Genomic DNA, 26,911 nt, shown 5'->3' with positions numbered 1-26,911 from the left:
AGATAGGTCTCCTGTTGTGTTGTAAGCAAAAATTGCCACTGAAATCCCTGATTGCTCCAGCCTCTAGAGCCCTGGAGGTAAACCAGTGCAGTGGGTAGACCTGGTTTTCCTTGAGCAGCGTGTCTGTAGTCCCCAACTCTGGCCTTTCCTGCCAGCTCCCCGCCTCCCGCCCGCCCCCGCAACCCCCCTACCCCCCCCCGAGCAGCACACCCCTCCATCCTGCGCCAGGATCCATGTCTGAGGCTGGAGCGCTTGGGAAGGATGTTTGATGCAAATCGGAGGACGTGGAGTGTGAATGTTAGATTTCTGAGTAAAAAGTGCACAGAAAGGGGACCTCGCTGGTGGTCCTGTGGTTGCACTGCAGGGGGCACAGGTTTGATCCCTGGTCGGGGGGAACTAAGGTCCCGAAAGCAGCATGGCCAAAAAACAGAACACAGCACAGAGTGCTTTCTTTTAAGGTCTCTTGCTTCATGGGGAAACAGAGTTGACACAAGTACATTACATTAATTACATTAAGTACAATACATTAAGTTTTAGTGTATTTTAAGCCTTCGTCTACCATTGCGTGTTGACAAGAGTGAGGCGTAGATGGAAGCCCTTCCGAGATGATTTCGTTGTTTAGGTTTAACTACTTCTGCCTTTATCCTTGGATTCTCAGAGATGGTTAAGCTTAGTTTTCATGTGTATGTAATAGTGAAACGTTAACCAGAGGCTGTGGCTTCTGTTTTTAGGAGGGTCAGTTTTCCAGCTGTGTGGTCAGGAGCGGCTTGTCAGTCATCAAGAGGCATTAAGCTCATGGCCAAGGAGAGTTGTCCTTGGACAGTCCGTCATAACACGGATTAATTTGCAGGAACAGAACTGGCATTAGAGAACTTACGATGCATTGAAATATGGTTAAATTACGATAAATTAAAATATGGTTATCCTGAGTGGATTCTCAAACAAATGGCGGTTGAAAACTTGGGGTCAAATCACAGTTCACCAGGGAGCCTGGAGTTAAAGACCTGGGGCCTAGTCCAGTTTGTTCTCTGAGGCCTCGTGTTCCTGGTGTCTGTGTTTGGGTGGGAAGTGGTAGCACTGTTGCTTTCCGCATGTGACCTGCTCATTTTCTGGGCTTTGCTTCTTCCTACGTAGTCTTGATAATTCTCTTGAGCATCCTTGAATGTGATTCAGTTTTCAAGAAGTGTGAAGGGCAGTGCTCTTGCTGCTTACAGCACTGCGTGAGGTTGACTGCCCTGCAAAAGTTAGCTTGGAGCCACTGCTAAAACACCTAACCTTGGTTTTATCCATCTTAAAAACTGAATTTTGAGTTCTGCATTTTGGGGGCCGTCTTTCCTCCCATTTGCCTTTTTAATTTTTTTTTCTCCTGTTCTGGAAAGAAGGATTAGAGATCATTGTGTTAAGTAAAGTTTAACCGAGGGCACTTAAAGCCAGGCAAAAACAATGCCAAGTGTTTTAAGGGCTTCTCTTAACTCGAAAGGGAGAGGAAGATAGGAAAATGAGAGTGGTGTTTTCTGAGTTACATCAGGTACCCTGAAAAGGCCACCGTAAAGAATCGCCCGAGGGTGATGGATGGATCTAGCACTTACTAGTAGGGCATGTTCGTCCATCCCAGGGAGCAAAAAGCAGAGCTCTCATTTCTTGCCAGTCTTACTTAGTTCCGTGGAATGGTTTTGAGGGAGAGTTTATAGATTTTTAAGCACCGCATTCACAAAGTGCTGAGTTACTCAATTTAAAAACAAACAGGGCTTCCCTGGTGGCCCAGTGGTTGAAAGTCCGCCTGCCAGTGCAGGGGACGCGGGTTCATGCCCCGGTCCGGGAGGACCCCACATGCCGTGCAGCGGCTGGGCCCGTGAGCCATGGCTGCTGAGCCTGCGTGTCCGGAAACAAACTGATCTGTCGATAGCAAGCTTCTGCCAGCATTAGATAGCTAAAGAATAATATTGCTAGGTATAAGTTTTTTAAAGGCGTTTATAAGAAGACTTCATTGTGGGTTAAGTATAAGTACACTTCAGAGGGAGGGTTAGGGGACCCAGGCCTCCCGGCCCGCTGCGCTGGCTGAGGAAGAAACGTGTGTCAAGTCTCTGGTGGGCTGGGCTGTGGTGCCACCTGGCGTTCACTTAGTGTAACAGCAAGAGGTGCTGTCTGGACCAGGAAGGCCGGTTCCTTTGGGCCTTTAATTATGGGAACGGCAGTAACAGCACGTCAGCTCTGCTTGTTTTCTGTGGCGGCGTCACTCCCCGGTTAGTGTGCTGTCCCCTTAACCTGTTCTCATAAGCCTCTGTGAAGAGTCCTTTTTAAAGACATTTATCTGTAGTCTCCCTGACAGAATAAGGAAAAATGACAGAATTTTGTAGAAGTGTTCTGACCAGTGGTAGAAATGACACAGGAAGCACCGCAGCGTGTTTGAGAGTTTCAGGTGAGAGGGTGCAGTGAGAATAAGCCCACCTGGTACTCTCTAGCAGTGATACGGAAAGAATCAGAAAGAAGGTTCTGCCCGGACACTGGGGGGGGTCTTGCTCTTAGGGAAGGGAGGGGCTGGCTGGGTGCACGTGGGGCTCCGGGAGGCTGACTTGTGCGGGGCATGGGGGCTCCACAGACAGGTGAGTCTCGCGCAGGTGCCCCTCCGGTGACCGGCACATGTTCCCCTGGAGCGGCCTCCCGCTGCGTTCCGGAAGACTGAAGTCGAGTTAACTCTTAGGGTCAGGAAGTAAGGTAGTTATAACTTCTGAGCCCCTTTGCTTAGTTATCCTTATTTCCCTGTTTGAGGGATTTTACCTAAAACTGTTAAGAAGAAAACTGTGTTATCCTATAGAGAAATGAAATGCCACGGTGTAAAAATAAAAGTATTTTCCTAAAATAAGAAGGCGGGCGCTGGCCATGAGCAACGGCAGTAACAAGGGCTGAGGCTTAGATTAGGCCAACACGTGCCTGGCACTGTGCTGTTCACTTTTCCCTGGCTTCTTTCCTGATTTCTCCAACAACCCTGGAAGGTAGTCGCCAAACCGAGAGCCCGAGTGACCGGAGTGGCCGTGGCGGCTCATTCTCAAAGCTGCCGGGCCCTCTGGGACGCGGCAGTGCAGCAGCAAGTGTCGGGCTTTGAGAGAGGGCTTCGGTTTTGGTCCCAGGTCCGCCGTTTATTGGTGTGCAGCTTCCCAACCAAGTACTTCACCTACGTGAGTCTCATGAACCACACAGGCTTGCAAACGCTGTCTCCTACCTCTTTCACTGTTCCCTGGCGTCACCCGGAAGGGGGAATGGAAGAAACATGGAGGCCTCCACATGCCATTGAGGGGGAAAGCGTGTGCTCTCGAAAGGCGGCCTGTCGTCCCAGAGCAGAGTCCTCTGGGGGGTTCGCTTCAGGCTGCTGAGGAGAGGCCGTCCGGGACCCACGAAGTTTGCCAAGCTCCCAACGCGGTAGTTCCAGGGAACCAGACACTTGGAAAGCCCTCGTTCTGGTGGGTATCTTGGGCCGCCCAGTGAGGGGGAGCCCTTTTGAGCAGTCGTGTAAGTTGGGGTCACATTAGAACATATCACCTTCTGGGATGAGACCATCTTACCTTCTTTGCGTCTGGTTCTGACTGACCAGGGATGTCTGGTGGGTGATGTGGAGAAAGCTGGGATCTCAGTGAAAGCAGTTCAGTCATTTTGAAGTTCAGGACGTTTGGGAAGGAAAACACCAGGCATAGTCAAATGTAGACTTTCTGAAAACCGACATCACGAGGTTTAAAGAAAATATAGGCATGGCCGCATGATCTGAAACCGTAATGGGAAAAACTGTTAATTGGAGGCTCCCACACAAAGTTCTGAAAACACAGTTGTAAATAATCCCAAAAGAAAAAAGAGGATCCCAGGCAGACCATGTGATAAGACACGGGCTCTTACCTGCAGGACACATTTGTACAAGATGAAGGTGAGTGTGGAAGAGGAGGGCCTCAGAATGTCTTTAAACTGTATCAGAGCAGAAAGAACAGCACTTACGCCGTGGACACAAGAAGCCCCAACACAGGACTCGAGGAGAAAACAGAATCGGCATCAAAAAAGACCACACACGCTGCGATGATTAGTTCAATATGAACAGGCACTGGAGGAGTCGTGGATTTCCGCGAGAAGCGGCCTGAGACGCTGCCCCGTCACCAGCGAGAGGGTCCGGTGGGCTGCGTGCAGAAAGGGTCCGGAATGAAGGGGTCCTGCGCCATGCTGCCCGAGTACTGGCTCGAGGAGCCCGGCTGCGAGGCTGGAGAAGAAAAGATTTAATGGGCATAGGCCAGCTGCCACCACCACGTGCAGGTGCCACCGCGTGAGAAAGGAGGACCTAGTGCGTGTCCCTCGATGGTTCCCAAGCTGTCCCTGGAGGCTGGGCCCAACCCAGGGTGTCTTACCAGGTCTGGGGTGGAGCCCGAGAGAGTAGATTTCTAATGATTGATCAGTGAGGCTCTTGTTTGAGCAACTTCACTTGTTTAAAACAACTAATATCAATATCATCTTTGGCTTTAGGTTGATTCCTGAAGGTGCTGGGAACTGTTGGCCAGAGTGGGAGAATAGTTTAATTGATTTTCAGGACTGCAGAATCATTTCAGAATCCCCTTAACATTCATATGGGGATATAAGTATATGTATAGCTGATTCACTTTGTTATACAGCAGAAACTAACACAACAATGTAAAGCAATTATCCTCCAATAAAGATGTTAAAAAAAAAAGAATCCCCATAATATTGTAATTTATTAGTATACATGGACATGAACACAAGCTCTTTCTAGAAAGAGGAAGAACTTTTCCTAATCAGGGAAAAAACGGCCAAGGTTCTGAACAGCATGGACATTTTTCTGGACTTTAAATTGTAGGTTGTCACAGCTCTTCTGTTAATGTAGTGCCTTGTGGCAGTTCAGTCAAATGGCCCTGAATGGGATGGCTGAATATAAACAAAGGAAGCGGCCAACTAAAGGAGTATTTTAACAGGTATTTTGCTACTTATAGTAGCACAGTTATTCTCAAATTTTCTGCAGATGTCTTGTCTCTGAAAAATGAGAAGTATATCAGGGTGGGCGTGGGCAAGTTAGCCTGTCTCTCTGAGGGCCAGTACCATATTTGTGGGGGAGATGGGGCGGGGTCAGAGTGAGTGTGTAGACTGGAGACAAAGTTTAACTCTTCATTCTGGGTGAATTGACGTGTTTAATTATTTGGAAATGGGCTACTGATTAGCAGAAGCACGTATTTTCAAAGTAGAAGCTGGTGATCATAATAAGTTTTTAGCTTATTAGTGGACAGTGTCTTTTCCTCTCTTCGCAATAAAGTGATCGCTAATACTTGTCATTTTGGTAGGTCAGAAATGGTTGAATATTGACAGTTTTAGCAATTCAGTGTTATATCTGAAAATAGGTTTTGTTTTTTGGAAAAGGGTGCAGAAATGTCAATAAAGGGGAACAGACAGAAAACAAATTTTAAGACAGTGTTATTACTTTTGTTGACTATTGAGAACCGATCCTGCATGCCGCAACTAAGACCTGACACAGCCAATAAATAAGTAAATATTAAAAAAAATTTCATTGAAAGCTTATGCTCTCTTGATTGATACCTTCTCAATCAAATTGAGCTTTAAACCACTTAGATACAGATAAGCTATCTTCTTATTACCTCTTACCTTATAAATGGTAAAGAGGAAGCTTCATGCCTTCATTCCACATTGTGAAATCACCCAGAGGAAATGACATCTAGACATGCTTTTTCTCAAAAGAAGAGCATAGTATTTTCAAAATCCAGATTCCATCTGTGAATTGTAGAGTGTGGATAATCATTTGTGGTATCATAACAAGTTAGTTTTTTCTTGTCTGTTCCTAATTGAGCGATTTTTGTAGTTTTGGGCAAAATAAGTTTAGGTTAAGTTCTTCTAAGTCTTGTGGTAAGAACTGCCACAGTGCTGGCCGCAGTTCATGAAGAAATGAAGCTGTGCCTACACCCCAGCGCCCTCAAGCACTGCGGCCACGTGGCTGGAAGAGGAAAAGGGTGCCTGAGGCGCCTGAGATGGAATCAGAAAGCAGGGCCTGGCGGGAGGTTCTGCTGCAGTGCTTGGGTTGGACCTGTGGCTTGAAGCTGGCTCTTACCCACGTTCTTCTCTGGCCTCCTCTGGTGGTGACAGGACAGCACGGCATTTCCTCTTGCATTTTCTCTTCAGGAGCAGTTCCAGAAGAGCTTCAGCAACTGGAGATCGTTCAAGGATAAAGCACAGAGTGGGCGTGAGCCGAAAGCGGGGCCTGGCAGAGAAAACAGGTCTTTGTCAAGTAACGAATTTGAGAGGCCAGAAAAGCCGCATGCTGACAGTGTATCCAAGAGAAGTTAATTGATGGCATTAATTAAAGACCAGGTTGCTGAGCTTTACTTGTCCAGTTAACTTAATGATAAGTGAAATCATCAAGAAAGGTCTTCTGCGTCTGGTTTTTATATCTGAAAGAAGAGGAAAACTCTAGTATCTACTAAACTGGTTTCAGAAAACCAGGCAGACGGAGCTCACTGCAGCCTAGTGGCTGCCTCTGTCACCTCCGGGCCTGGTCCTTGCACTGGTCCGGGTCTGGTTGGTGATGTGCCCCAGACTATCTGACTTCCCCTCCGAGGGGAGCCTGTGTGTAAACCTTAGTGCCATGTAATACGGAGACTTGAAACTGTTTATTTCTGTGTGAAGCACTGAAAAGCAAGTTTTTGGAAAGAATATTTTTTTATCGCTCTCCTGGTCATGTTTTACTCATGGGAGTTCTGTGTTTACTAAAATGGAGAGCGCTTATTTCATATACAGTATACCTTTTTTTTTTTTTTTGCAGTACACGGGCCTCTCACTGCTGTGGCCTCCCGTTGCGGAGCACAGGCTCAGCGGCCATGGCTCACGGGCCCAGCCGCTCCACGGCATGTGGCATCTTTCCGCACCGGGGCACGAACCCGCGTCCCCTGCATCGGCAGGCGGACTCTCAACCACTGCGCCACCAGGGAAGCCCTCAGTTTACCTTGTTTGAACGTATTTCAAGGAACTGATATTTTGGCTATGTGCTTTTGTTGTAGGTCTTTGAATAAATGCTTTAAAATGAAACAGCCACGTGTGTAAACACTTCTAAAGGGTTGTGTGTTACCATTAGATATTTTTTCTGGCTGTTAAACGTCACTGGACAGAAGCCCAGACACAGCAGACGGTTCCCCGCCACTGAGTCCTCTGCTACTTCCTCAGGCTGTGTCCCCGTGGTAGCAAGGCCCCCCTGCCACTTTGCTCATTGCCGCAGACACACATGGCAAGTCACCAAAATGCTTGAGAAGGATCAGACTCTGGAGAGTGGGACCGGCTGAGAAATCCAAATTCTCCTCCGGCGCATCCCTCCCAAATCCTAGGATCCTACGTCCCCAGGCCTCGGGGAAGCACAGAGCTGCCCCTTGTCCTCAGGGCAAGTGTGAGGGAGGACCAGGTGTAAGTTCACTGCCCCTGCACCAGTCTCTTCACTTGATGGATCCATCTTCTTCATGAGCTCACTTGGTTTTTACTGCAAACAGTAGCCTCAGGAATGGTTGTTTCAAATCTTAAAGATTTAATTTTCTTTTTAAGGTTATTTTTTGATGTGGACCATTTTTAAAGTCTTTATTGAATTTCTTACAGTATTGCTTCTATGTTTTGGGTTTTTTGGCCGCGAGGCATGTGGGATCTTAGCTCCCCGACCAAGGATCAAACCCGCACCCGCTGCATTGGAAGGTGAAGGCTTAACCACTGGACCGCCAGGGAAGTCCCCTAAAGGTTTAATTTAAGATGCCACTTCTCTCAGACTTTTTAAAGCGCAGACTGTGACCAAATTATGCTGATGGCTGCCACAGACACAGCTGCCCCTCACTGTGGCCCACCTACATATATGAAACCCTTAATTTACCCCAGTGATAATTAGGAGATAACTTCCCACTCCGACCGTGGGGTCCCGTTGCCTTACAGCAGTTCCTCCTGTATGATGAGTATTGTGCTTTTAAAAAGCTGACTGAGGGCCCCGTGGAAAATCGCCTGACAGGAAGACGTGAAGGCAGAAAGTAACTCTCCAAGGACACCTGTCCTGGGCCTCCCCAGGAAGGTTTAGAGAGAAGATTGGGTGGCTGACGGGGCAAATGATGGAAGGTCTATATATATATATTATTTTTGGCTGTGTTGGGTCTTCGTTGCTGCACGCGGGCTTTCTCTAGTTGCGGCGAGCGGGGGCTACTCTTGGTTGCGGTGCGTGGGCTTCTCATTGCGGTGGCTTCTCTTGTTGCGGAGCACCGGCTCTAGGCGCGCGGGCTTCAGTAGCTGTGGCTTGCGGGCTTAGTTGCTCCGCGGCATGTGGGCTCTTCCCGGATCAGGGCTCGAACGTGTGTCCCCTGCATTGGCAGGTGGATTCTTAACCACTGTGCCACCAGGGAAGCCCCCTGATGGAAGGAAGGTCTTAACACCAAGCTGTGAGGACACGAACGACTGCTGCTCGGGGCAGTGACTTAGCGAAGCACTGTTGCTGGATAGATTATCTGGATAGATTACAAAAAATTGCCAGGGAGGTAGAATTAGTTTGTTTTAGTGATCTAAGGGTCAGCCTGGACTCAAATTTTGCATTAAATCTAATGTATAAAAATGAATGAATGAATGTATGTATGTATGTATGTATGTATGTATGTTATATGTATATTACACCCCATACAACAGGATTCTAAAGTGCTTCTGTCATCTTCCTTCAGAGTTTACAGATGCTTCCCCAGCAGCGGAAAGCCATAGCCAAGTTCAAGGAACCCGCCCATGCATTAGCGTTTCAGCAGAAGTTCCACAGGTAGCCTTGGATCCCCTGGTGACAGGTGGGAGATGGGAGGAGTCTGTGCTGCCACCTGCTGTCTGTCTCTGCGGAGACGCACCAGGGGTGCAGAGAGGGTACGCCGCCTCCTCTTGTGACGTGGGTGGTCGCCCTGGGTGTGTGTGGATCCTCTCTGTCAGTCTGCATGTTTCTTCTGCTTGATCCGGTGGCTGCTGATGTGCACAGGTAGCTTAATGGTCACTGTTTCTTTAAATCCCCACAGGCATATGATAGATTTGTCCCACATAAATGTGGCCCTGATTGTTGAGTGACTTCTGGCAGGAGAGCCTGACCGTAACGCTGCACACGCGCTGTGGAATTTCTTCCTGGGAGCTGCTGCGCAGAGCCCCGCGAGCTTAGGTCTCTCCGTCCGCAGCCCTGCGTGGCTGTTGTCCGGAGCGCCCAGCGGCCCAGCACTGATTCCAGAAGAGCTGACCTTACGGGACGCGGCAGACTCAACTCGGTGTTAGATCGTTTCACATTCTCTTGTCACCACAAAGAACTACAGGTTTCGCTTTCTCATGTTTTCAAAGTGCTTACAGTGCATGTAGACATCGTTCTTCGTGATCTTATGTATGATTGGTTACAGCGACTCAGAGTGAGTAAGGACATTAACGCCACAAATTCTCAGCAGTTTTCACAGCAAAGAATACTTGATAATGGTTGCACTTATCTTCAGTGCAGGCTAGATGAGCGTTTTCTCAGCCAGCTTCACTTGTTTTACCGTCTCAGAAAGCCCTCAAAAGGCTCCTGTAAACACGCAGCTTAAAATTCGGGTGATTATGATTGGCAGTTGCCTACCCTGGAAAGCAGGGTATGAGGGTGGTTGGGAGTGGCGCCAATTGTGTGGCCGATTCTGCTTCTTGTAAATATTCCAAAAGCGCCAACTGTATAGTCCTAGTTCCAAAGGGAGCGCCCCTTTTTATACTCGTTCTGAATGTGGCGGAAGTGCTGCTGGGCATCATCACGCGCCCCCAGGCTGAGAGCAGGTGTCCGGACGCCCTCACCTCCAGCCCTCGCTGGGCTCCCTGCTAGGCGAGCGTAGCATACCTGCCAGGTGAGGAGGGTAGGACAGCCTGAAGCTTTCGCAGGCCTGTTTGGTTTTTTCCTCTTTTTAAATGCAGCCCCAAGTGGCATATTCATGTCACCGGCTCTGTGACGCATATAGAACATTCTTGGGCAATCTGTGATTAAGATTTTCTTTTTTGAAGGCCTTTTGAGCAGGGGCTGCGCTGTCCTTCAGTGGACCCGAGAGCGAGGGGACGTTTGCGCTGGCTTGTCGTTCTCCGTGGCGTGTGGCGCAGTGTGTCTCTGGGATGCTGGGTAGGCTCCTTCAGGTGAGAGACGCTTCCTCCCCTTAAAGTCATCTGTAGTAAAATTCATTCTGGGCAAACGTGGAAAAAAGTGCCTTATTGTATTTCTGCTCATGAAGGAGTTTCACTATTTTGGATTGATTCTAACGTGGACCTGAACTAGTTGAGCAAATGATACCGGGGCATATTCAGACTTTTTAGCTATATTTTATACCTAAGATTTCCTGTGAGATTTATTAATGGAAGTAAGGGAAATAGAAGCCTGTTACCACCGGTTAATGCGTCTGGTTAGCCCAGCGAGGACCAGATGTGAGCAGGCAGCCCCCCCTGCGGCAAGGCGTCCCTCCTTCTCAGCCTTCTCTTGGGAGCTAAGACACAGGTCATGTGAACTCGTATCTTCTTATTTTCACAGTTGAAATTTTGTATTACTTTTTCAAATTAAGTTACCAGAACCAGAGAAGAGCATTTCAGACCCTGTGAGACTTTCTGTAGCATTGATTCCACTGTGGTACCGTGTGCTAGGAGTGAGTCTGGAATGTGAAGGTGGGTGTTGATGGCTGCTCTTCAGAAGATTTCGGTTCCAGGAAACTATAGGCACTCATAGAACACGCTAGAACACCCCCCTCGCCCGCCTGAGCTGAGGTGCCTGGCCACCCGTGCTCCAGAAAGCCCCTGCCTAACCCTTGGGAGGTGGTGGTGTGTGCCAGCCTGGCCCCGGGTGCTCCAGCGGAGCATCCAGATGGCCAGTGGCCGCTGCTGCCGTCCTCACAGGTAGAGAGAAAGTTGTGTTCACAGGTTAGGAGCTCGGTCCACAGAGAGCTGCGTTGAAGTGGTGAGTTGGGTAGCATGCAGGCACCACATAGGAGAGATCCACACCACTTCCCCGCCCTGGGCAGCAGGAAGGCTTACAGTTAATGGACTTATTTTTATCACCGAGGACTTAATGATGCAGTGAGCTGAGTATACAAAATTTTACCGCGTTTTGAAATAGTCTGAGTGTGTTGTGGCTTTGAAACTAAAAATCTGCATGTTGTCTCTGAAAAGTAGCCATTCAGGCATACTTTCTTCTAGTTAGTTGTAAGAAACGAATCCTATTTGGGCACCTTTGTTCAAGGCAGACCTCGTGGCTACTTTAAGGTCTGTTTTTGTGTTGTCTGAGTCTGACAGGGGTGCCCCGGAACAGGTGTGTGTCTGTGTAACAGTCTACACACACAGAGAAGTAAGCTTTCTCTTGATAGAAAGTTCTTGAAAGGCCTAGTCGAGCCGGGCCTTCCGGAAAGGACTGGTTAGAAAGGCTTCCCGCGGTCGCTTCCTGATGCACATGGCCCCTGGGCACGGGCTCTGTTAGTGCCAGCCAGGCCTGGGAACAAAGGCTTTGCTTTCCTTGAGGGAAACTGGAAAAGGAAAGAAAGAAGCAGAATTAGAAAGGAACGTTATTTCCATTTTCGGTGCACTTCTCGCAGTGAAATCAGACCACGGTGAGCTGAACCCTCTTGGAAGATCTGCTGCAACCATTATCTTTGTTCTTTCTTTATCATGCATTTAAAGGGTATGCAGGAGCAGTTAACAACCATGTAAATATGGACCTCTTAAAACTAAATGTTATTGGAAATGCTTTCAATTCAGCAGCATCTTAGCTATTTGTTAGTTCTTTTGTGTTGTCTTATCAAAGTTTAATGGATGCAGTTCCATAATTGTTGATGTGTTTGTGTGTATATTCGATTTTTATAAAGATGGTAGTAAGTCAATACATTTATCCTGACCTGTGTATTATTTGTTCACAAATTCAAGAAGCCAGTAAATATCAGTATATCTCATAAGGTAAAGACAGTAGGTGACTGTGTGGACCTGAGGTGCTTTTTCTTTTTGCATTATATCTTGTTTTGATCTTATGCTGTAATAGAAGCTCACTTAGCTACTTATCTGAGCATAACCTTGCACTACCGTTGGTCTGGCCACATTTGTTAAATTCTTATACTGATATCCTTCTTAAGGAGAAATATCGTCTCTTTTTTCCAAAAGAAATATTGCGGGTTCCCCCCTTTCTGGACAGGCAGCATGCTAAGTAGGTGTCTGTGCCCTCTCCCCACCGGGGAGGGCGGGGGAGGGGACGGGGGGAGGGGAGGGGGGCGTCATCATAACTATTTCTAATTGGGGGTCTTCCTTCTCATGATTTGTAAAGGTCCTGGATAAACAATTGTTTATGCTTGGTTTTGTAGCGTTTCTGAATTGTGACAGCTTAGATCCTGCACAAAGGGTTCTTTTTTTTTTAAAGGGCATTTGGCTTAATTATGCAAACAGACTTTGTTGCTGGAAGGAGGCTGGGAGGAGGTGTCCAGGGTGAGGGAAGAAGGAGCCTAGAAGTGGGGCGAGGAGAGTTGTAGCATGGAGGGGTGCTAACGAGGGTCCATCAGAGGCTTTATTCTAACACGCTGGCTCTGCACAGGAGTCAGCCAGTCTGGTGGGGAGGCCTGCGGGCGGGCGGCGGGCACGGTGGGCACGGTAGATGTCCGCTGGCGGCCCGGGCTGGAGGAGGGGCGTCCGCGCCAGGCCCAGCCCCTTGGGCTCGGTGGACCGCTGGGCTCTCGGACAGGAGGAGGCCTGGCTGGCTTGCGTGGAGGGTAGATGAGAACTGAGGCCGTGTTGTTTTGAGAACCTGTCACTTTCTTTTTTTGTTTTTTTTTTTTTGTTTTTTTGTGTGTTTTTTTGGCTTCTGGTTTTTGTTTTGTTATGTTTGGCTTTTGTTTTCTTATTTTTTAAAATTTCTTTGTTGTTTAATTGAAGGTAAGCTCAATGTGCTCGTCGTCCCCTCCTGGGGACGGTCAGGTTTTGGTCAAGGTCTGTGTGCAGAGCACCTAGAGCCGCTCTTGGGGGCTTCTGTCCTCCCTTCTGTCCCTTAGATCCTGGAGAGGCAGCGGGCCGCTTGTCCAGAAGCGTGTCCCGGCGGGCGCAGGCCCACGCTGCCCTTGCTCTCCTGGTGCCTCTCTGGGCTTCACTCATACCCCGGTAGAGCTGCTTTTACTTTCCTGTAGTCAGCTAGAGGTGCCCCGCCCTGACCCGTCCCCCCACAGCCCAGCTCCTTTCTCTTTGTTTGTTGGGGGAGGGGGTGGGGTGCTTGAAAGGTATTTGATTTTTTACAGGGCTTTAAGTGACAGAATTCTAAAAGGGAATTAACCAACGGGGGTGGGGGTGGGTGAGGCGAAATAGGACCAGGAGATGCCCCCACCCCCCATGAAGGAAGCCACAGGAGTTACATGGATAGAGGGAAAATTTAGATACTCCATTGTATTTAATGAGCATTTTATTAATTAACCTTCTCAACTCTTCTTAAAACTTGTGAATGATGCATTATTTTGGACATCGGTAAATATGATCTCTCCAAAGGCAGTCAGCCTTGACTTCTATTAAATCCTAAGGATTTTGTGTAAGGTTTTTTACAACCTATTTAATTTTTCTCATTTAAAGTGCCCATGGTTTTGTGTCCTAGAACCAAACAAAACTCACTGATTCATATTGGATCCCAGGTATACCTTCTGGTAGCGTGTGGTTGGGAAGGATCATTGGTTTTACACGTGTAAGCTGCCCTTTCTAGAGAAGGTGCAGAAAATCTTAACTCGCTCTTTTCTGTGCCGTGTTTTGGTAGGAGTCTTTTCATTAAGATGGGCAGAGGCAGAGCAGGTACTTTTAGTGAGAAGCTTCTTTTTGCTTTTACTTCTCACCAACTAAAATGTAAAAAGGCCTCCGTGTTGGTGTTTTGTTTTACTTATTTTGAAAGGTATGTAGAAAAATATAGGCCTTTTAAAAAGGAACATGATGTAGTCTTTGAATTTTAATATTTTCCACAGAGTGGACAAACAGTTGTGCTGTTTTAATATATTCTGTATTTAGTAATTTATATACTCTAGAAAGTAGACCTCTTGCTAGCATGATTTTCTTTTAAACTATTTTTCATTTTAAGGGCACGTAATGGAACCTGATTTTTAAAGGACTATTTAAGTTGTGTGCAGTCTGCAGTATTGTCTTAGAGTATATAATTTATGTTTTTAAAGCAACACGCATGCATGCAACACACATTTATACTGTTGATCGAAGAGCAGATAATCATTTGTTTTTATAATTCAGCTTTGCTTTTCACAGGCATGGGATCCAGAATTGTTCTTCCTTTGTGAGGATTTTAACTCTAAGGCTTTAATTCCACTGTTTAATTTTCAGGTTCACCAACAACACAGCCTGAAATCTGATTTTTTTTCTCTCCCCGCCCCCCCCACCCCCACCCCATTTTTGAGTTGGTTCTCTTTGCTGGGCTCCCAGTCTGGTCTCGCTTCTGCTGCTGAGTGTCTGGGCCACGTCAGCCAGGCCTGCTGTGCACCCTCCTTCCTTCCTTCGGGGGTCTCCCTGCCAAACCCACCATCCACCGTCCTCAGGCGCGGCCCCTTCTTTCACTTGCCGTTGCTGGGTGTCCATTCTCTTCTCCTGCCGTCTCCCCTGGTGACGGCTTCTTCATCTGGTGACGGCGCTCCTTCCTGGCTGCTCTGTCCAAGTGTTAACGTTTAGAATTCCACTCTCAGTGCCATGAATATCTTTGTGCTGTGTCGACAACTCGATTACATCTAAACCTTTGCTTTGACAGGTTTTACTCATGGTTTGTCCCTCCAGGTCTTTGGTTGGCGAGAGTAACATCTGGATTCTGTTGTTTTGCAGTCCGACTCAGGGGCTGGGGCCCCGCGGAAGCCAGCGTCCTGCAGCCTGCGCCGGCCGTGCCATTAATCACCCCTTCTCTGTTTTTATCCACTTTTGCAGGACCTCTTTTGCATGGGTTCAGTGTTAGTGGTAGCGTGCCTCTTCTTCCACTGGGAGGTGACGGCTTGTTTGGCTTTGTTGCCGCTCTCGCTGACTGTGACCCTTCCTAACCTTGTTGCTAATCGCTGTGAGCTGGTCTGGGCCAGCTCGGCGTCGAGTCTGAAGCTGTGGTTATGGGGCGCGCAGTGGGAGTTGAGACATCAAGAGCTGAGCGAATTGCTTTCCTCTGGGTGATCTACTCCTTGTTTTCTACCAAACGCTACACACATTTGCGGGAAATGACGTTGCCTTGTTTTACCCCATTTTTCACTTTGCTCTAATCACTGTGACAGCTTTATCAGGAATATATGTGAAGAACAGTTGTGACATGGTTGGAAAAAATGTATTCTTGTGTGTATCATTTGTGTGACTCCGTGCTGAGGAATGTCTTGAACTGTACTGTTATTTGGAAGATATGTCAATAAATAGCTTGCAGTTCCTGCTTTTGTTCTGTAGCTTTTATTTTTTCTCGCGCTCGGGTTCGGTCCGTTCCACGACTTACCCATGTGGACAGAGGGCACTGGGACCGTCCCTCAGAGGATGGGGGTTGTCCCCAGGCCCCCAGATCCGCCTCCTCTGGTCAGCGCTTGGCCTTGAACGTGTCTGATTCATGGAGGGTCAGGGACGGCCTTCCTCAGTCCATGGTCTCACGAGTCTGAACCGACCAAGCAGACAGCGTCCTTGTGTGTTTTGTTTGTTGGAAGTGGGAGACTTATATTCTCTTCTTTAATTTTTTAAAACATCACGAATAATCTGTACAGGTTTTCAAAGGAGATCTGTACTCCAGCACGAATCGTGACACTGAAAGTGGGGAAAATCCGTCGCCCACGCCTTTCCACCGCCATTGCCCAGCGCCTTCTGTTTCTGTCACGCGCACACGGCCTGTCTGAGAAGCCGCATGCGCTGGCGCTGCTGTGCCCACTTCCCCCTTCAGGCATCCTCAGAGCTTTTCACGCTGCTACAGATTGCTCATAATTCACGGTCTATTTGGAAAATATTAAAAAAAATAAAGGTTCCCCCCCCACACACACAAACCAAACATTGTTAAAGGAAAAGCTTGAGGAGGAGAAAACCAGAGGTTCGCCCCTCCCACCTCCTGCCATGCTGTACAGGCCAGGAACCTGGGCTCCATCCACACACACCCGCTGCCTCACTGACGGAAATGAGGCTGACTTTTCAAGGTAAGCCGTAGCTTAGCACTGCTGTCCCCACGGGAAGGCTGAGGAGAAGGATCCCAGGTCTCAGGTAAGGACGGGAGCAGGTGAGAAAGAAAGCTGGTTTGGGGAAACAGAAGGAAGTGATGTGTCACAGAGGCCAGCACATCTAATCAACTTCTCAGATCTGATTTAGTGGAATTTTTACACCTCAGTCAGAATCGGAAAATACCTAGTGAATAAAGTCAAAGCCATTTTTCTTCTCTTTTAACCCATATTCCATGGATGTCATTCTTCTTCTAAAAGGCTGACCTTTGTGTTGAGTGATGGGATCTCAGGAAGATGGACTCAACACCTGGAGGTGTCAGGTCGAAAGCGGGTTTCTCGCAATTGGGGGGATTCCTTATGAATGGAGCTCCTTTGAAAGGTGCTTTCAGGTCGCCAGCCCTCTGTACCCCCGCCCAGCCTGGAGAGGTCTGGGCGAGTATCCCTGCAAGGGCTGGAGGAGAGAGCGTGTGTCTCCGGCAGGTGGGAGCCTCCTTGCAGGCTCGGGAGGCGGGGAGGTACTCTGTGCGCTCCCATGACTCCTGTTGAAAGGCTGCAGCTGTCTCCACAGTTCTCACCCAGCTCTCATCTGACAGGCTCTTTTACTCAACAGTGTATTTCCATATTTTGAAGGAAATTATTTATAAGTCTGAAGAGAAAAATAGGTCGTGAAAGAGTTCTCTAGGCAAGCACAGCGCTTAGGAATTGTGGCTCCAAGAAAGAGAAGCACAGGAAGTAACATGTCTGCAGCTTGAGGTGTGGCTTCCGGATTTAAAGAAGCGATGAGCACAGCAGTTTTTCAGCTTCATATGCTCAAAAATAACGTCTCCTCGCTCCACTTGTGGTGTCGCCTATAGATGGGGTGAGAGGCAGGAAGGTTTAAGTTAGATCCAAACCAGAAAATAAACCCTGAGCCCCCCACCAAGTACCTCTCTCTAACGTTACTGCGTCCACACTTGTGCCTGGGTGATAAAGGGGGGCAGGACGCGTCAGGGACCCTCGCGGATGGATCCCCGCCGCCTTGAGGTGAGACGGCTGAGCCTGGCCTAGGGACCAGGGTGGGCGTGGGGAGGAGAAGAGCAGAGGTTTGGCCGGAGGACAGCGCCCCCTGGGCCCGAGCCCCCATGGCGGCCCCTGCGCTGGCGGCCTGGTCGGGAGGTGTCCTCGGGCGGACGTGGCTCGCGGCGACTGGGCGGTGGGCTCTGAGGGCTACGCGACCACGGGGAGGCCCTGCCCCTGCAGCTTCCAGCCGTGAGCGCTGAGCACTGGCCGGGGAGCACCCTGCAGCTGCCCCAAGGGTGCAGGTCGCGGCACAGCCGGGTCGGCACCGCCCGGGGACCCACCCCGCCCTGCGCCCGCCCGGCCTGCGTCCTGCGTCCTCCGCGATGCAGGTCCCAGCCCTCCTTCCCTCCTGAGCCGGTGGGCCAGGAAAGGCGGCTGCACGTCGGGTGCTCAGGTCTGCGTGACCAGGAACCCCTCTCTCCTCAGGGGTACTTGCCTGAGGCCTGAATCCTTGGACGAACCAGAGGTGGGACTCTACCACCCACTGCCCACTGTGGATGCCATCTCCCCAGGGTCACCACCCTCCCCCATGGTCACACACATCCCCCCCCCCCCCCCCCCCCCCCCGGTGTCACGCCGTCCCGGTTTCTCTCCCCCATTTTTTTGGTCGTTACTCTTAGGAAATGTCATTCCCACAGCATGATATTAGATGGAGACTCGGTCGCTTGCCTTCCTCTGCGCCCTCAGCTGCCCCCATCCACCCCTTGTCGGCCACCGGGTCATGGCCAGAAAGTATCCCCCGTGGCCTGTGTGGACACCTCCTGGACTCCAGATCCGCGGGCGCCCCGATTAGCGAGTCTCCACGCCGCCGGGATCCCCACGCCTCAGCCCCGCCTCTTCTGACGGCTTGTCCTCCAGATCCGCGGGCGCCCCGACTAGCGAGTCCCACGCCGTCGGGATCCCCACGCCTCAGCCCTGCCTCTTTTGACTGCTTGTCACCTGACGTCGGTTTTTTCTGGCTGCTGCTGGGAGCCAGCTCCTTGAGCTCTTTCGACTCCCTTGCTTTTGTTCTCTTCCTGCTTTGATGCTCCCTGGGCAAGACCCCAGTCCTCCCGGACACTTGCCTCGCACCCCAGCTGTGACCACGGCTGGAAAAACGGGCCGCCACACTGCCTGGCCTACTCTGAATTCACAGCTGCAGACCTCAAAGGTGAGCCCCACGTGTAGCCGGGAAACCCTACTGTATCTCCCGATCAGGTCAGTCACTCTCACGGGAGCATTTTCACATCTCCTTCTCCCTTCAGTGTCAGCAGCCTCTTCCCCGCTCCCATTTCCTTACTACAACAGGAGCGCTCAGAAGAGAACTCCCACATCCCCTCACCACGAAACCCCCAACATGCCTTCGGGTGCCCTGCGTGAACCACCGGCCCCTGCTACAGTAGGCGAGCATCTTTGCTCCTGTGCAAGGCCAGCATCCCGGCTGCACTGCCTCCCGCCCCCCTCACTGAAGGACCCGGCACCTGCAGGTGTCTCTTCTCACCCCTGGATTTTTTCTTCTGTACTGGACCTTTCCTGTTAGCAACAAACATGCAGCAATATCCTCCATTTAAGAAAAAATCCTCCCTTGACCGCATAACCACGTTTGGTGACCAGTGCATACTCCTTTCCCCCTTTTGGTAAAACTCACTGAAAGAGTTATCTTTTCTTGCTGCCTCCATATTCTCTTTTAAAAATTCTCTCTTGAGTCCACACCAGCCTGGCTTTCGAACCCAACGTTCCCCCAAAACTTCTCTTGCTAAGAATGTTCCTGGTGCCCATGTCACCAAATTCAAGGATCAAGCCTCAGGACTCCTCAGTCCATCGGCGTGTGTAAAGCAGTTGACTTCCCCTGGTGTCCAGGACACCGCCTTCTCTTCGTTTTCATCCTGCCTCACTGGAACCTGCTTCTTGGTCTCCAGGTGGGGTCCTCCTCACTTGCTGTCGGCTAAAGGTCGGAGCCCTTGGACCTCCCCCTTTCTCAGTTCACACACACTCCCTACATGACCTCAGGCAATTCAGTACCTTTAAAGAGCAGCAGCAGGCCGCTGAGTCCCATGGACTTTCCCATCCTCCTGTGGACTTTCTCCTGAACCCCAGACTCGAACCTTCATTCCTCCTGAGATGTTCAGTACGCAGCTCACACCTAATCCAGCTGAGCTCTTGATCTCTTCCCTTCTCTCCCCATCTCAGGAAATGGCAGCTCCTTTCTTTTTTTTTTTTTTTGCGGTACACGGGCCTCTCACTGCTGTGGCCTCTCCCGTTGCGGAGCACAGGCTCCAGACGCGCAGGCCCAGCAGCCATGGCTCACGGGCCCAGCCGCTCCGCGGCATGTAGGATCTTCCTGGACTGGGGCACGAACCCGTGTCCCCTGCATCGGCAGGTGGGCTCTCAACCACTGTGCCACCAGGGAAGCCCAGCAGCTCCTTTCTTAAGGATGCTCAGGCCCCAAACTTTGGAGCCATCCTTGCCTCCCCTTCCTCCCTAACGCACCACCCACACTCAGCAAGCCTTGTCCTCCAAGTGTATCTGGAATCTCACCACTTCTGGCTGCACAGCTGCCACCCCAGTCAAAGCCACCAACCTGTCACCTGGAAGGCCGGCCTGGTCTCGAGACTGATTTCCCTGCATCCACTCTTAACCTTCTACTGTCTGTTACCAAACATCAGCTGGAAGCATCTTACTTAAGATGTAAGTCAGGTGACATCACTCCTCTGTTGGGAATGCTCCGGTGATTTCTCATCTTACTCAGGCTAAAATCAAAATCCCCACAACAGCCTTCCGGGCCTTGGGTCCCCTGACCCCCATCACACTAGCTCGTCTCACACCCTTCCGCTCAGTCGGCCCAAGCAACACTCACTGCCCTGCCCATTCTTGATAAGCCAAGCAGGATTCCACTGGCTGTGTCCTCGCCCTAGGATGGTCTGCCCCTGGATGTTTTCCTGGTCTTCTCTGTGCACACTCTCCGAGGCCTTTGCTCTCTGTCAAAGCGACCACTCTCTAAATAATCTCCCCGTTCCCTTGCTACCATTATTTTCTCTCTCCTTATACTACTTTATTCTCCTGGGAGTTTTCACCCTGGTCTCTTCCTTCTTAGAATGTCCAGTAATTTTGGATTGTATATTGGACATTTTGGACACATCATTTTGGGAATCTGGAATTTGTTGTCCTGATTTAAAGAATGTTCATTTTTGTTCTGGAAGGCAGCCAATCTCACGGAGGGTTGGCACGAGCCTTTGAGGTGTCGTTTCAGCTTGGTTTGGTCCATCTTGGGGGGCCCTTGCTCAGGGCTCCTGGGGCTGGAGTTGCAGATTGATTGCCCAGGATGTTCAGTGATGTTTCTGCTGTGTCTGGTCAGAGCACCTCCTCTCTGAGCACTGAGTCCTCTGCAGTCTGCGTAGCTCACGGTTCGTGGCTGATTCCTGCCAAGCCCCACGGTGTCATGCCCAGAACACGTGCAGCTTAGTAGAAAGCCAGGACTCACGGGGACCCCCTGCAAGTGTCTTGAGTTCCTCCTCTGCTTCGTCCTCCCCAGGACCCTGCACCACAAATTCCAGTCTGCTCGGCTCAGCCGAACTGGTGTGCTGCACTCGGGGTCCACGGCCCTGCACTGAGGTCTGGAAGGTTCCTCCAGGCAGAAAGCCGGCTATGTGTGATGACAGCCCTGTGTGCCTGTGGTCCAGCACCTGGCAGAGATGCTGTGTACATTTCACTCCATTTCATGCCTGGTACAGGGGCAGAACCAGTTGGGTTGTGGTCGTTCTGTCCTGGTTGGAAGCAGAGCTCCTATCCTGTTGGGTAATATAACCTAATAACTTACTACATTTTGTATGTTTTGTTGATCACATGCCTCCCTTCACTCTATAAGTAAGTAAATTCTAGAAAGGGAGGAAATATTTCCTGTGTTTTTTTTTCTTTCCCTGCTGTATCCAGAGGGCCCAGAATTGTGCTTGTCACTCAAAAGGTGCTCAGTTCATAAGTGAACGAGTAGAACTTGTCCCCAGATGGTACCACATGAGCTCCTCTTGGAGGAGGGCCATCTGGGCCCTGATCCTGCCCCGCACCTGCTCCCACAGGGGCCGCGAGGACCGCAGATTCAGTGCTCCCGTCCGCAGGGCCCGGCATCCCTGGCTGCCCGGCACACTGGGAAAGCCTCTCTCGTTCAGTCTGCTGACGGGGGCTGAGTGTGCCGTGAGGAAACCCTTCTGTTTGAAGAGAAACTGTAAACGTTTCAAATGGGAGTGACCGGCTGCAGGCGCTCCTTGGAATTCAGGTGTTATGACCTGTGCAGGAGTTGGCGGGGCGCGGTGACCACCTGGGACACGGCATGGAGGGGGGCGCGTGGCCACGGGAGAGCACGGCCCGGGCAGGAGGCACGGAGCCTGAGCTGGGTCCCTGCCACCCTCAGCTGCAAGATGTCTTCCCCTGGTTGGGGCCCAGAAACCAACGTGGCATGAGGCCCAGAGACCAAGCAAAGCTGTCAGCCCTTCAGTGGAAAGCGGCTGCTTCCTGGGAATCCTGGTGGGGAATCTCGGAGGATGAAAGGCCCTCAGGTCACACCTGGACATCAGTGACCTCTGGTCCTCACCTTCTACATCCCCCTCCTGGATTTCATGGTGATGATCCCGTCATCTTGTAAGCCCCAGGCTTCGGGAAAAAACATATATTTTTTAATATATGTATGTAAATATCCATATTGATTTTTATAAAATATGGCATTATGGCCCTTATTCTTTGCGAAACAAATATAAAGTTCTCTAGAGAAGAAGTCTACACTGCATTGTGGTACGTTGACTGTAAGATGCTCCTTTTTTTCACCCTCGGCATCTCTGAGACGGGGTGTGTCTGACACTTGCCATCAGCCAGGAGGCACTCAGATGCAGTTGCGCTCATCTTGTTGTTCATCTCGAGGGCATCGTCAGACGGCTGCAGCGCCTTGATGTTGCAGACAACGGCCATCGAGGAAGGACCGTGGTGCGTGAAAACTTCCACTGGTGCCTCCCACTGGTAAGTTAGGCAGCTTCGATTGGATAGAAGGTGTAACGGCGGCCACTTACCGAACGCGTGTAAGTGCTGGGCCTGTGTGATGTGTGTTATGTTGCTTACAATACATAGCGTACATGTACCACAGATACACACACACGTGTTGTCCAGTGCACAACAGCCCCTGTGTGCTGTGAACGGTGACGTCGACTACAGCCCGGTTTGGGCCAGGGCCACACGGCTTGGCATGTTGCTGCCGCAAGTTTGGGAAATCGCCCCTGTCCTGGTTGAGGGTATGAAATCGTATTAACCGAGGGCTCAGGAGCGGAGGGGAGGGCGGGGCTGGGGAAAGGGAGCTCACAGCCTCCCCGGGGCCCCCCTCCCCTCTCCTCTACGGCCCCTCATCTCTGTCCTCCGCCTGCCCCTCCGGCGGCCCCGTGGTCCCCGCGTGGCCTGTCCCAGGACCCCGTCACCTGCCTGTTCCGTTCCTCTCAAGACCCATCCTTAGAGGAGGAGTCGATACTGAAGAAGTGACAGAAAGGCTTTCCTCCCCAGGGGCCTAGCATTTCTAGCCCAAGCCACCTCTCTCGGCAGGAAGACAGGCGCCTTTAGCTCGCGCTCACCCCATCCGGGTGCCCTTGGACTCAGAAGGCACGTTCTCACTCAGCCAGTCTGGTCCTCGCTCTGCGGCCCGGCGCCTGCGCACTCCTCCCCGACTCCGCCGCTCACGCACACGCGTGTGCGCGCATCCTCACAACTCCCGCGGTATACTTGCATACACGCACGCCGCACACTCACGTACACTTGCACACCCAGCCACACCCTCAAGCACTTAATCCAGAAGCTCATGTGCTCACCTACCTGTCTGCACCTTCCGGGGTGGGAGGGGGAAGCAGCGGGGGCCCTGCCGCTCCTGGAGTTGGACTTGGTGGGGGGGGGGGTCTGTCTGCCCTGGGGCGTCTTCCCTGGGGACTGGAGGTCACAGCTGGCAGGACGGCAGGAGGGCGCCCGGTGCGCTCAGAGGGTCCTCCTGGAGGAGCCTGAGGATGGGAAGGCTGCGCCCTCCCGCTGGCTCACTCGCAGGCAAAGTATTTTTAAACTCATTTCCTTGACCTAAAAAGGTTCTTTTTGGACTGAACACCTCGTGTTCAGGACCGACGTGGAGCACTGCCTATAAATAGCTCGGAGCGGCGGGGAGGGCGCTGGCATCCGGGGACCCCAAGATAGAGGCCCGCGTGAGGGCCACCGGGGTCGCTTTAAGTCAAGGAACCGGGAAGGGATGAAACAGGCCGTCCTGCCCCCCCCCCCCGAGTGCCACGCGGCCGGGGAGCGAGGGGCTGCAGGGCAGAGGGTGGCCTGACCGCACGGGCGGGATCTGAGCTCCTGGCATTTAAAAATCACTTCACTCTCCCCACGACAAAAGTGCGCTCCTTCCATGGAACTAGGGAAACACAGAGAATGCAACGAATCGATACGTATCCACGGAGCTCCTCACAGGTTGTTTCCAGGCCACGGAAGCCAAGTGACGGTTCACTGTGTTGGGCGTGGCTGGGCTGAGTCTCCCCGGGCCGCTCCTTCCCGGCTCAGCCTCCTTGCCGACCAGGGGTGTCGGGGCTTCTCTGCTGAGGGTGGGCAGGCTCCTCAGATGCACCTTGGACCATGGGGGCTGGCGGCTGAGACCCCCCGGGCTGCCTCAGTTTCCCCTTTTCCTTCTCACCCCCGGTGCTCACCTTCCTCTGCCCTCCGTGGGTGGGCTGGTGGCCAGGAGGGCAGGTGGGGGGTCTGGGGCTGCAGTGGGACCCAAGCTTGGTGCCGTCTGCAGGGGGTGCCCTCCGCACGCTCTGTCTGGTTCTTGGCTCGGCCCTGGGGTTCAGGGCAGTCACTTGAAAGCCTCTCCCGCAGGCCGTCCCCAGGTCGTGGACCCCTGGATGCGAATAAACGGGGGAGGCGGGGAGGGAGAAGGCAGCGTGCGCGGCAGGCAGCATGGCTGTGGTGCCGCGTGGCCGGAGTTGGGGCAGATGCGGCTCCTCTCCGTGGGCGGGCCGGTCGTATCGCAGAGGAGCTCCAACAGGGAAGGGGTTCTGGACGTTCGATCAGCGTTGGTCTGTTAGGTTTTTACTTTTTTCTTCAACTTCTTCCTTGAAAAAGAGGAAGAGAGCTGAAAGGGGTGCTTTCCCCACAGCAGCGGCTGCGCTGGGGTCTGCATCTGCGCGGCCTGGGCTCTGCCTGGGAGGGGCTGGGAGGAAAGTGCTTTCTGGCCTACAGTGGATGAGGACAGAGAGGGATCTCTTCTCCCCGTCCCCAGTCGCCCTCCGCACAACTCTGCTCCCGCCACAGCCAGCCCTGGCTTTTAGGGAGGGGGCATTTCTCCTACAGTGTCTCTGGTCCCCAGGTGTTGCTGCGGAGGGCACCGGAGCGGGGCACATGCTGGTTTCTTTCCCACTGAGGATGGCGTCCAGCGCAGGGACGGGTCCCCCGTGAAGGCCGCTCGAGGGAAGAGCCACCCCCCCCCGCCCCGTGCTTTGTTGCTCAGGACACAGCTGGGGTCGGCATCAGCGCTCCACTGCAGCCGGCCCCAAACATCGGTTCACAGAGGCTCAGATGCCTTCATCTAGAATTTTCAAAGACTGTAAGGTCATCTTTTTCCGTGTCCGCAGACAGACTCCATCAGAGTCTCATCTGAATCCAGGTGAGGCCTGAGTACGGGGAAGAGGAGTGATCCAGCCTTAGATCCGGGGTATTTCTGAGCTTAAAGGAACCTCAGGGTGCCCTGCCTCATCTGCCCTGGGGTGGAATGGAGGCTGGGGAGTGGGGAGCCCAGCGGTTCCCTCTTGGTAAAGGAGAGGCCACCATGATACTGTCCACGTGTGTGGCCCTGTCCTTCCTAAGAGCCTCTCACAGGTCATCCACTCACCCCAAGATGTGGGAAGTTGTTTCCAGGCCACGGAAGCCAAGTGACGGCCCACAGGTCCAGGAACCTCCGGACGCTGCCACCCCGACCCTCAGGAGGAGGACTCGCCAAGTCGCACCCCTGGCCACACCCCTCAGCTCGGAAAGGGCTGCAGCTGGGCCCGGATGCGGGGCCTCCCAGCCCGGGGACCCTCAGCCCCAGTTAAGGGAGAGGAAGTCTCGAGGGTGCCCTGCCGCCCTACTCAGCGCACGTTTCTAGGCTTCAGTTTTCCCAGCACAGTCATCGTTTACTTCTTCCTTCTTTGACTACTGGCCAGAATAAAGAAGTGATGCTTTAGAGCACTGACCCGGCCTGGTGCAGGGGGGCAGCTTTGATGGCTGGGCTTCAACTGGTGGGGAGGGGATGCAGGACAAGGCGGTGCTGTCGGCTCTGACCCCACACGTCACCCCTCTCTGGGGGCTTGCCCTGCCGCCATTGCCCTCTTTTTGAAGGTACTTTTGATATTTTGTGTTGATCAGCCCGCGCTGGCGGCCCCTGTCTGGGCGCGAGGCCCGACTTTCCCACCGTGACCAGTAGAGGGCGCTCGGACTCCACTCAGGGGAGGTTCTCCTGCCAGCCCGGCTTCCTCTCCGTGATGCTGGATCCCGGGAAACTTTCTCGGCGAGCAGGCTGAACCAGAGGCATGGTGCCACCCTGAGCCAGCAAGTCCGCAGCCCAGCCCTCTGCTCCCAGCCGCCTCCTGCACTTGGCGCTTTTGCTGCCCGGGGCAGCGTCGAGGGGAAGGAGGCTGCCCGGAGGTCCCAGCGAGAAGCGGAGCGGCTGCAGGCTCGGGAGGGCGGGCGCCGTCCCGGGAAGGCAAGAGACGGGGCCGGCCGGGCCAGCCGGAGCGCGTCCGCGGAAGGGGCGGCGGCCGCCCGATGCTGGCAGCGATGGGGCACTGACCCGCAGAGCCCCGTGCTCGGGAAGGTTGGCTGTGCCCTCCCACATAGGCCACGGAGTAACACCACCAGCAGCAGGGGGAGCGCTCAGGTCCAGCTCCACCTGGCGGTCCCGTGCTGATGCCAACGCTTTGGGGCTCTTTCTGAAACAGCCCCCCTTCCACGCCCACGTCTCTGCCCAGGCTCCTGCTTTCTTGGCCCATGTGTGGCCTGCCTGTTGGGTCTGGCTGAAGGGTTTCGGCTGGGATTCTGATGACTTGGACCCGCAGGGTGACAGACATAGGGACCCGGGGCCCAAAGCTCCTTCCAAAGACACCGGGTTTGTTTTGCTGCCTTTTGGTTGCGAGGCTCAGAAAGGGAAGCCTTGAGCCTTTCTTGGGGGGGGGGGGTCTGGAGAAAGGGACTTTCCCGACTGGGATGAGGCTTGGCGTCCAGCAGAAAGGGCATCACCTTCCCCTGGAAGCAAACACCCAGGCCCTCACCTGGGACGTGGAAGTTTCCACCCAGGAACCGGTTCAGTTGTACGGGGGAAATCCTTGGGTTTTCGGCAGAATATTTCTTCGAATTTATCATTTCAGATTTCTTGAGCCTCTTATTTAAACCAGTTTCCCCCTTCTGGAAGCATAGCTGCCCTCATCCTGAAAACCAAAGACACCCATTGAAAACGCCACCCTCATGCAGTTTCCCTGTCTTCTTGGTGGGCCCAGAGCTTGTTTATAGAACGTGAATTACTGTCAGTTTCTTCTTCCTTTGAGAAAATCAGGCTCAGCCAAGAAAAGCCAAGAAGGTTACCTCCAAACACGGGCTTCCTGCACGGCTTCTGGCTCCGGCCCGCTTGTGGGTCTTTACAGGTGGGT

General features: G+C 52.2%; 1 protein-coding gene across 9 annotated transcripts in view; it reads left to right on the top strand.

The window, feature by feature from the left end:
* The window catches only part of RBM33 (RNA binding motif protein 33), a 117,344-nt gene extending 101,917 nt beyond the window's left edge, over window positions 1-15,427 (top strand). For all 9 annotated transcript variants that reach the window (XM_022576632.3, XM_089917119.1, XM_089917125.1 and 6 more), the window contains 2 exons: window positions 8,724-8,812; window positions 9,057-15,427. In XM_022576632.3, the coding sequence (XP_022432340.1) occupies window positions 8,724-8,812; window positions 9,057-9,105 (138 nt within the window). In that variant the 3' untranslated portion in view covers window positions 9,106-15,427. The remainder of the gene's footprint in view (window positions 1-8,723; window positions 8,813-9,056) is intronic.
* The last annotated feature ends 11,484 nt before the right edge of the window (window positions 15,428-26,911 follow it).

The sequence above is a fragment of the Delphinapterus leucas genome, chromosome 9 (genome assembly GCF_059928025.1).
Source record: "Delphinapterus leucas isolate spDelLeu-1000000601 "Yukka" chromosome 9, BTC_Dleu_Yukka2, whole genome shotgun sequence".
In the NCBI taxonomy this organism is placed as follows: domain Eukaryota; kingdom Metazoa; phylum Chordata; class Mammalia; order Artiodactyla; family Monodontidae; genus Delphinapterus; species Delphinapterus leucas.
The sequence above is the reverse complement of the archived record's forward strand: the minus strand, read 5'-3'. Positions and strand labels throughout refer to the sequence as shown.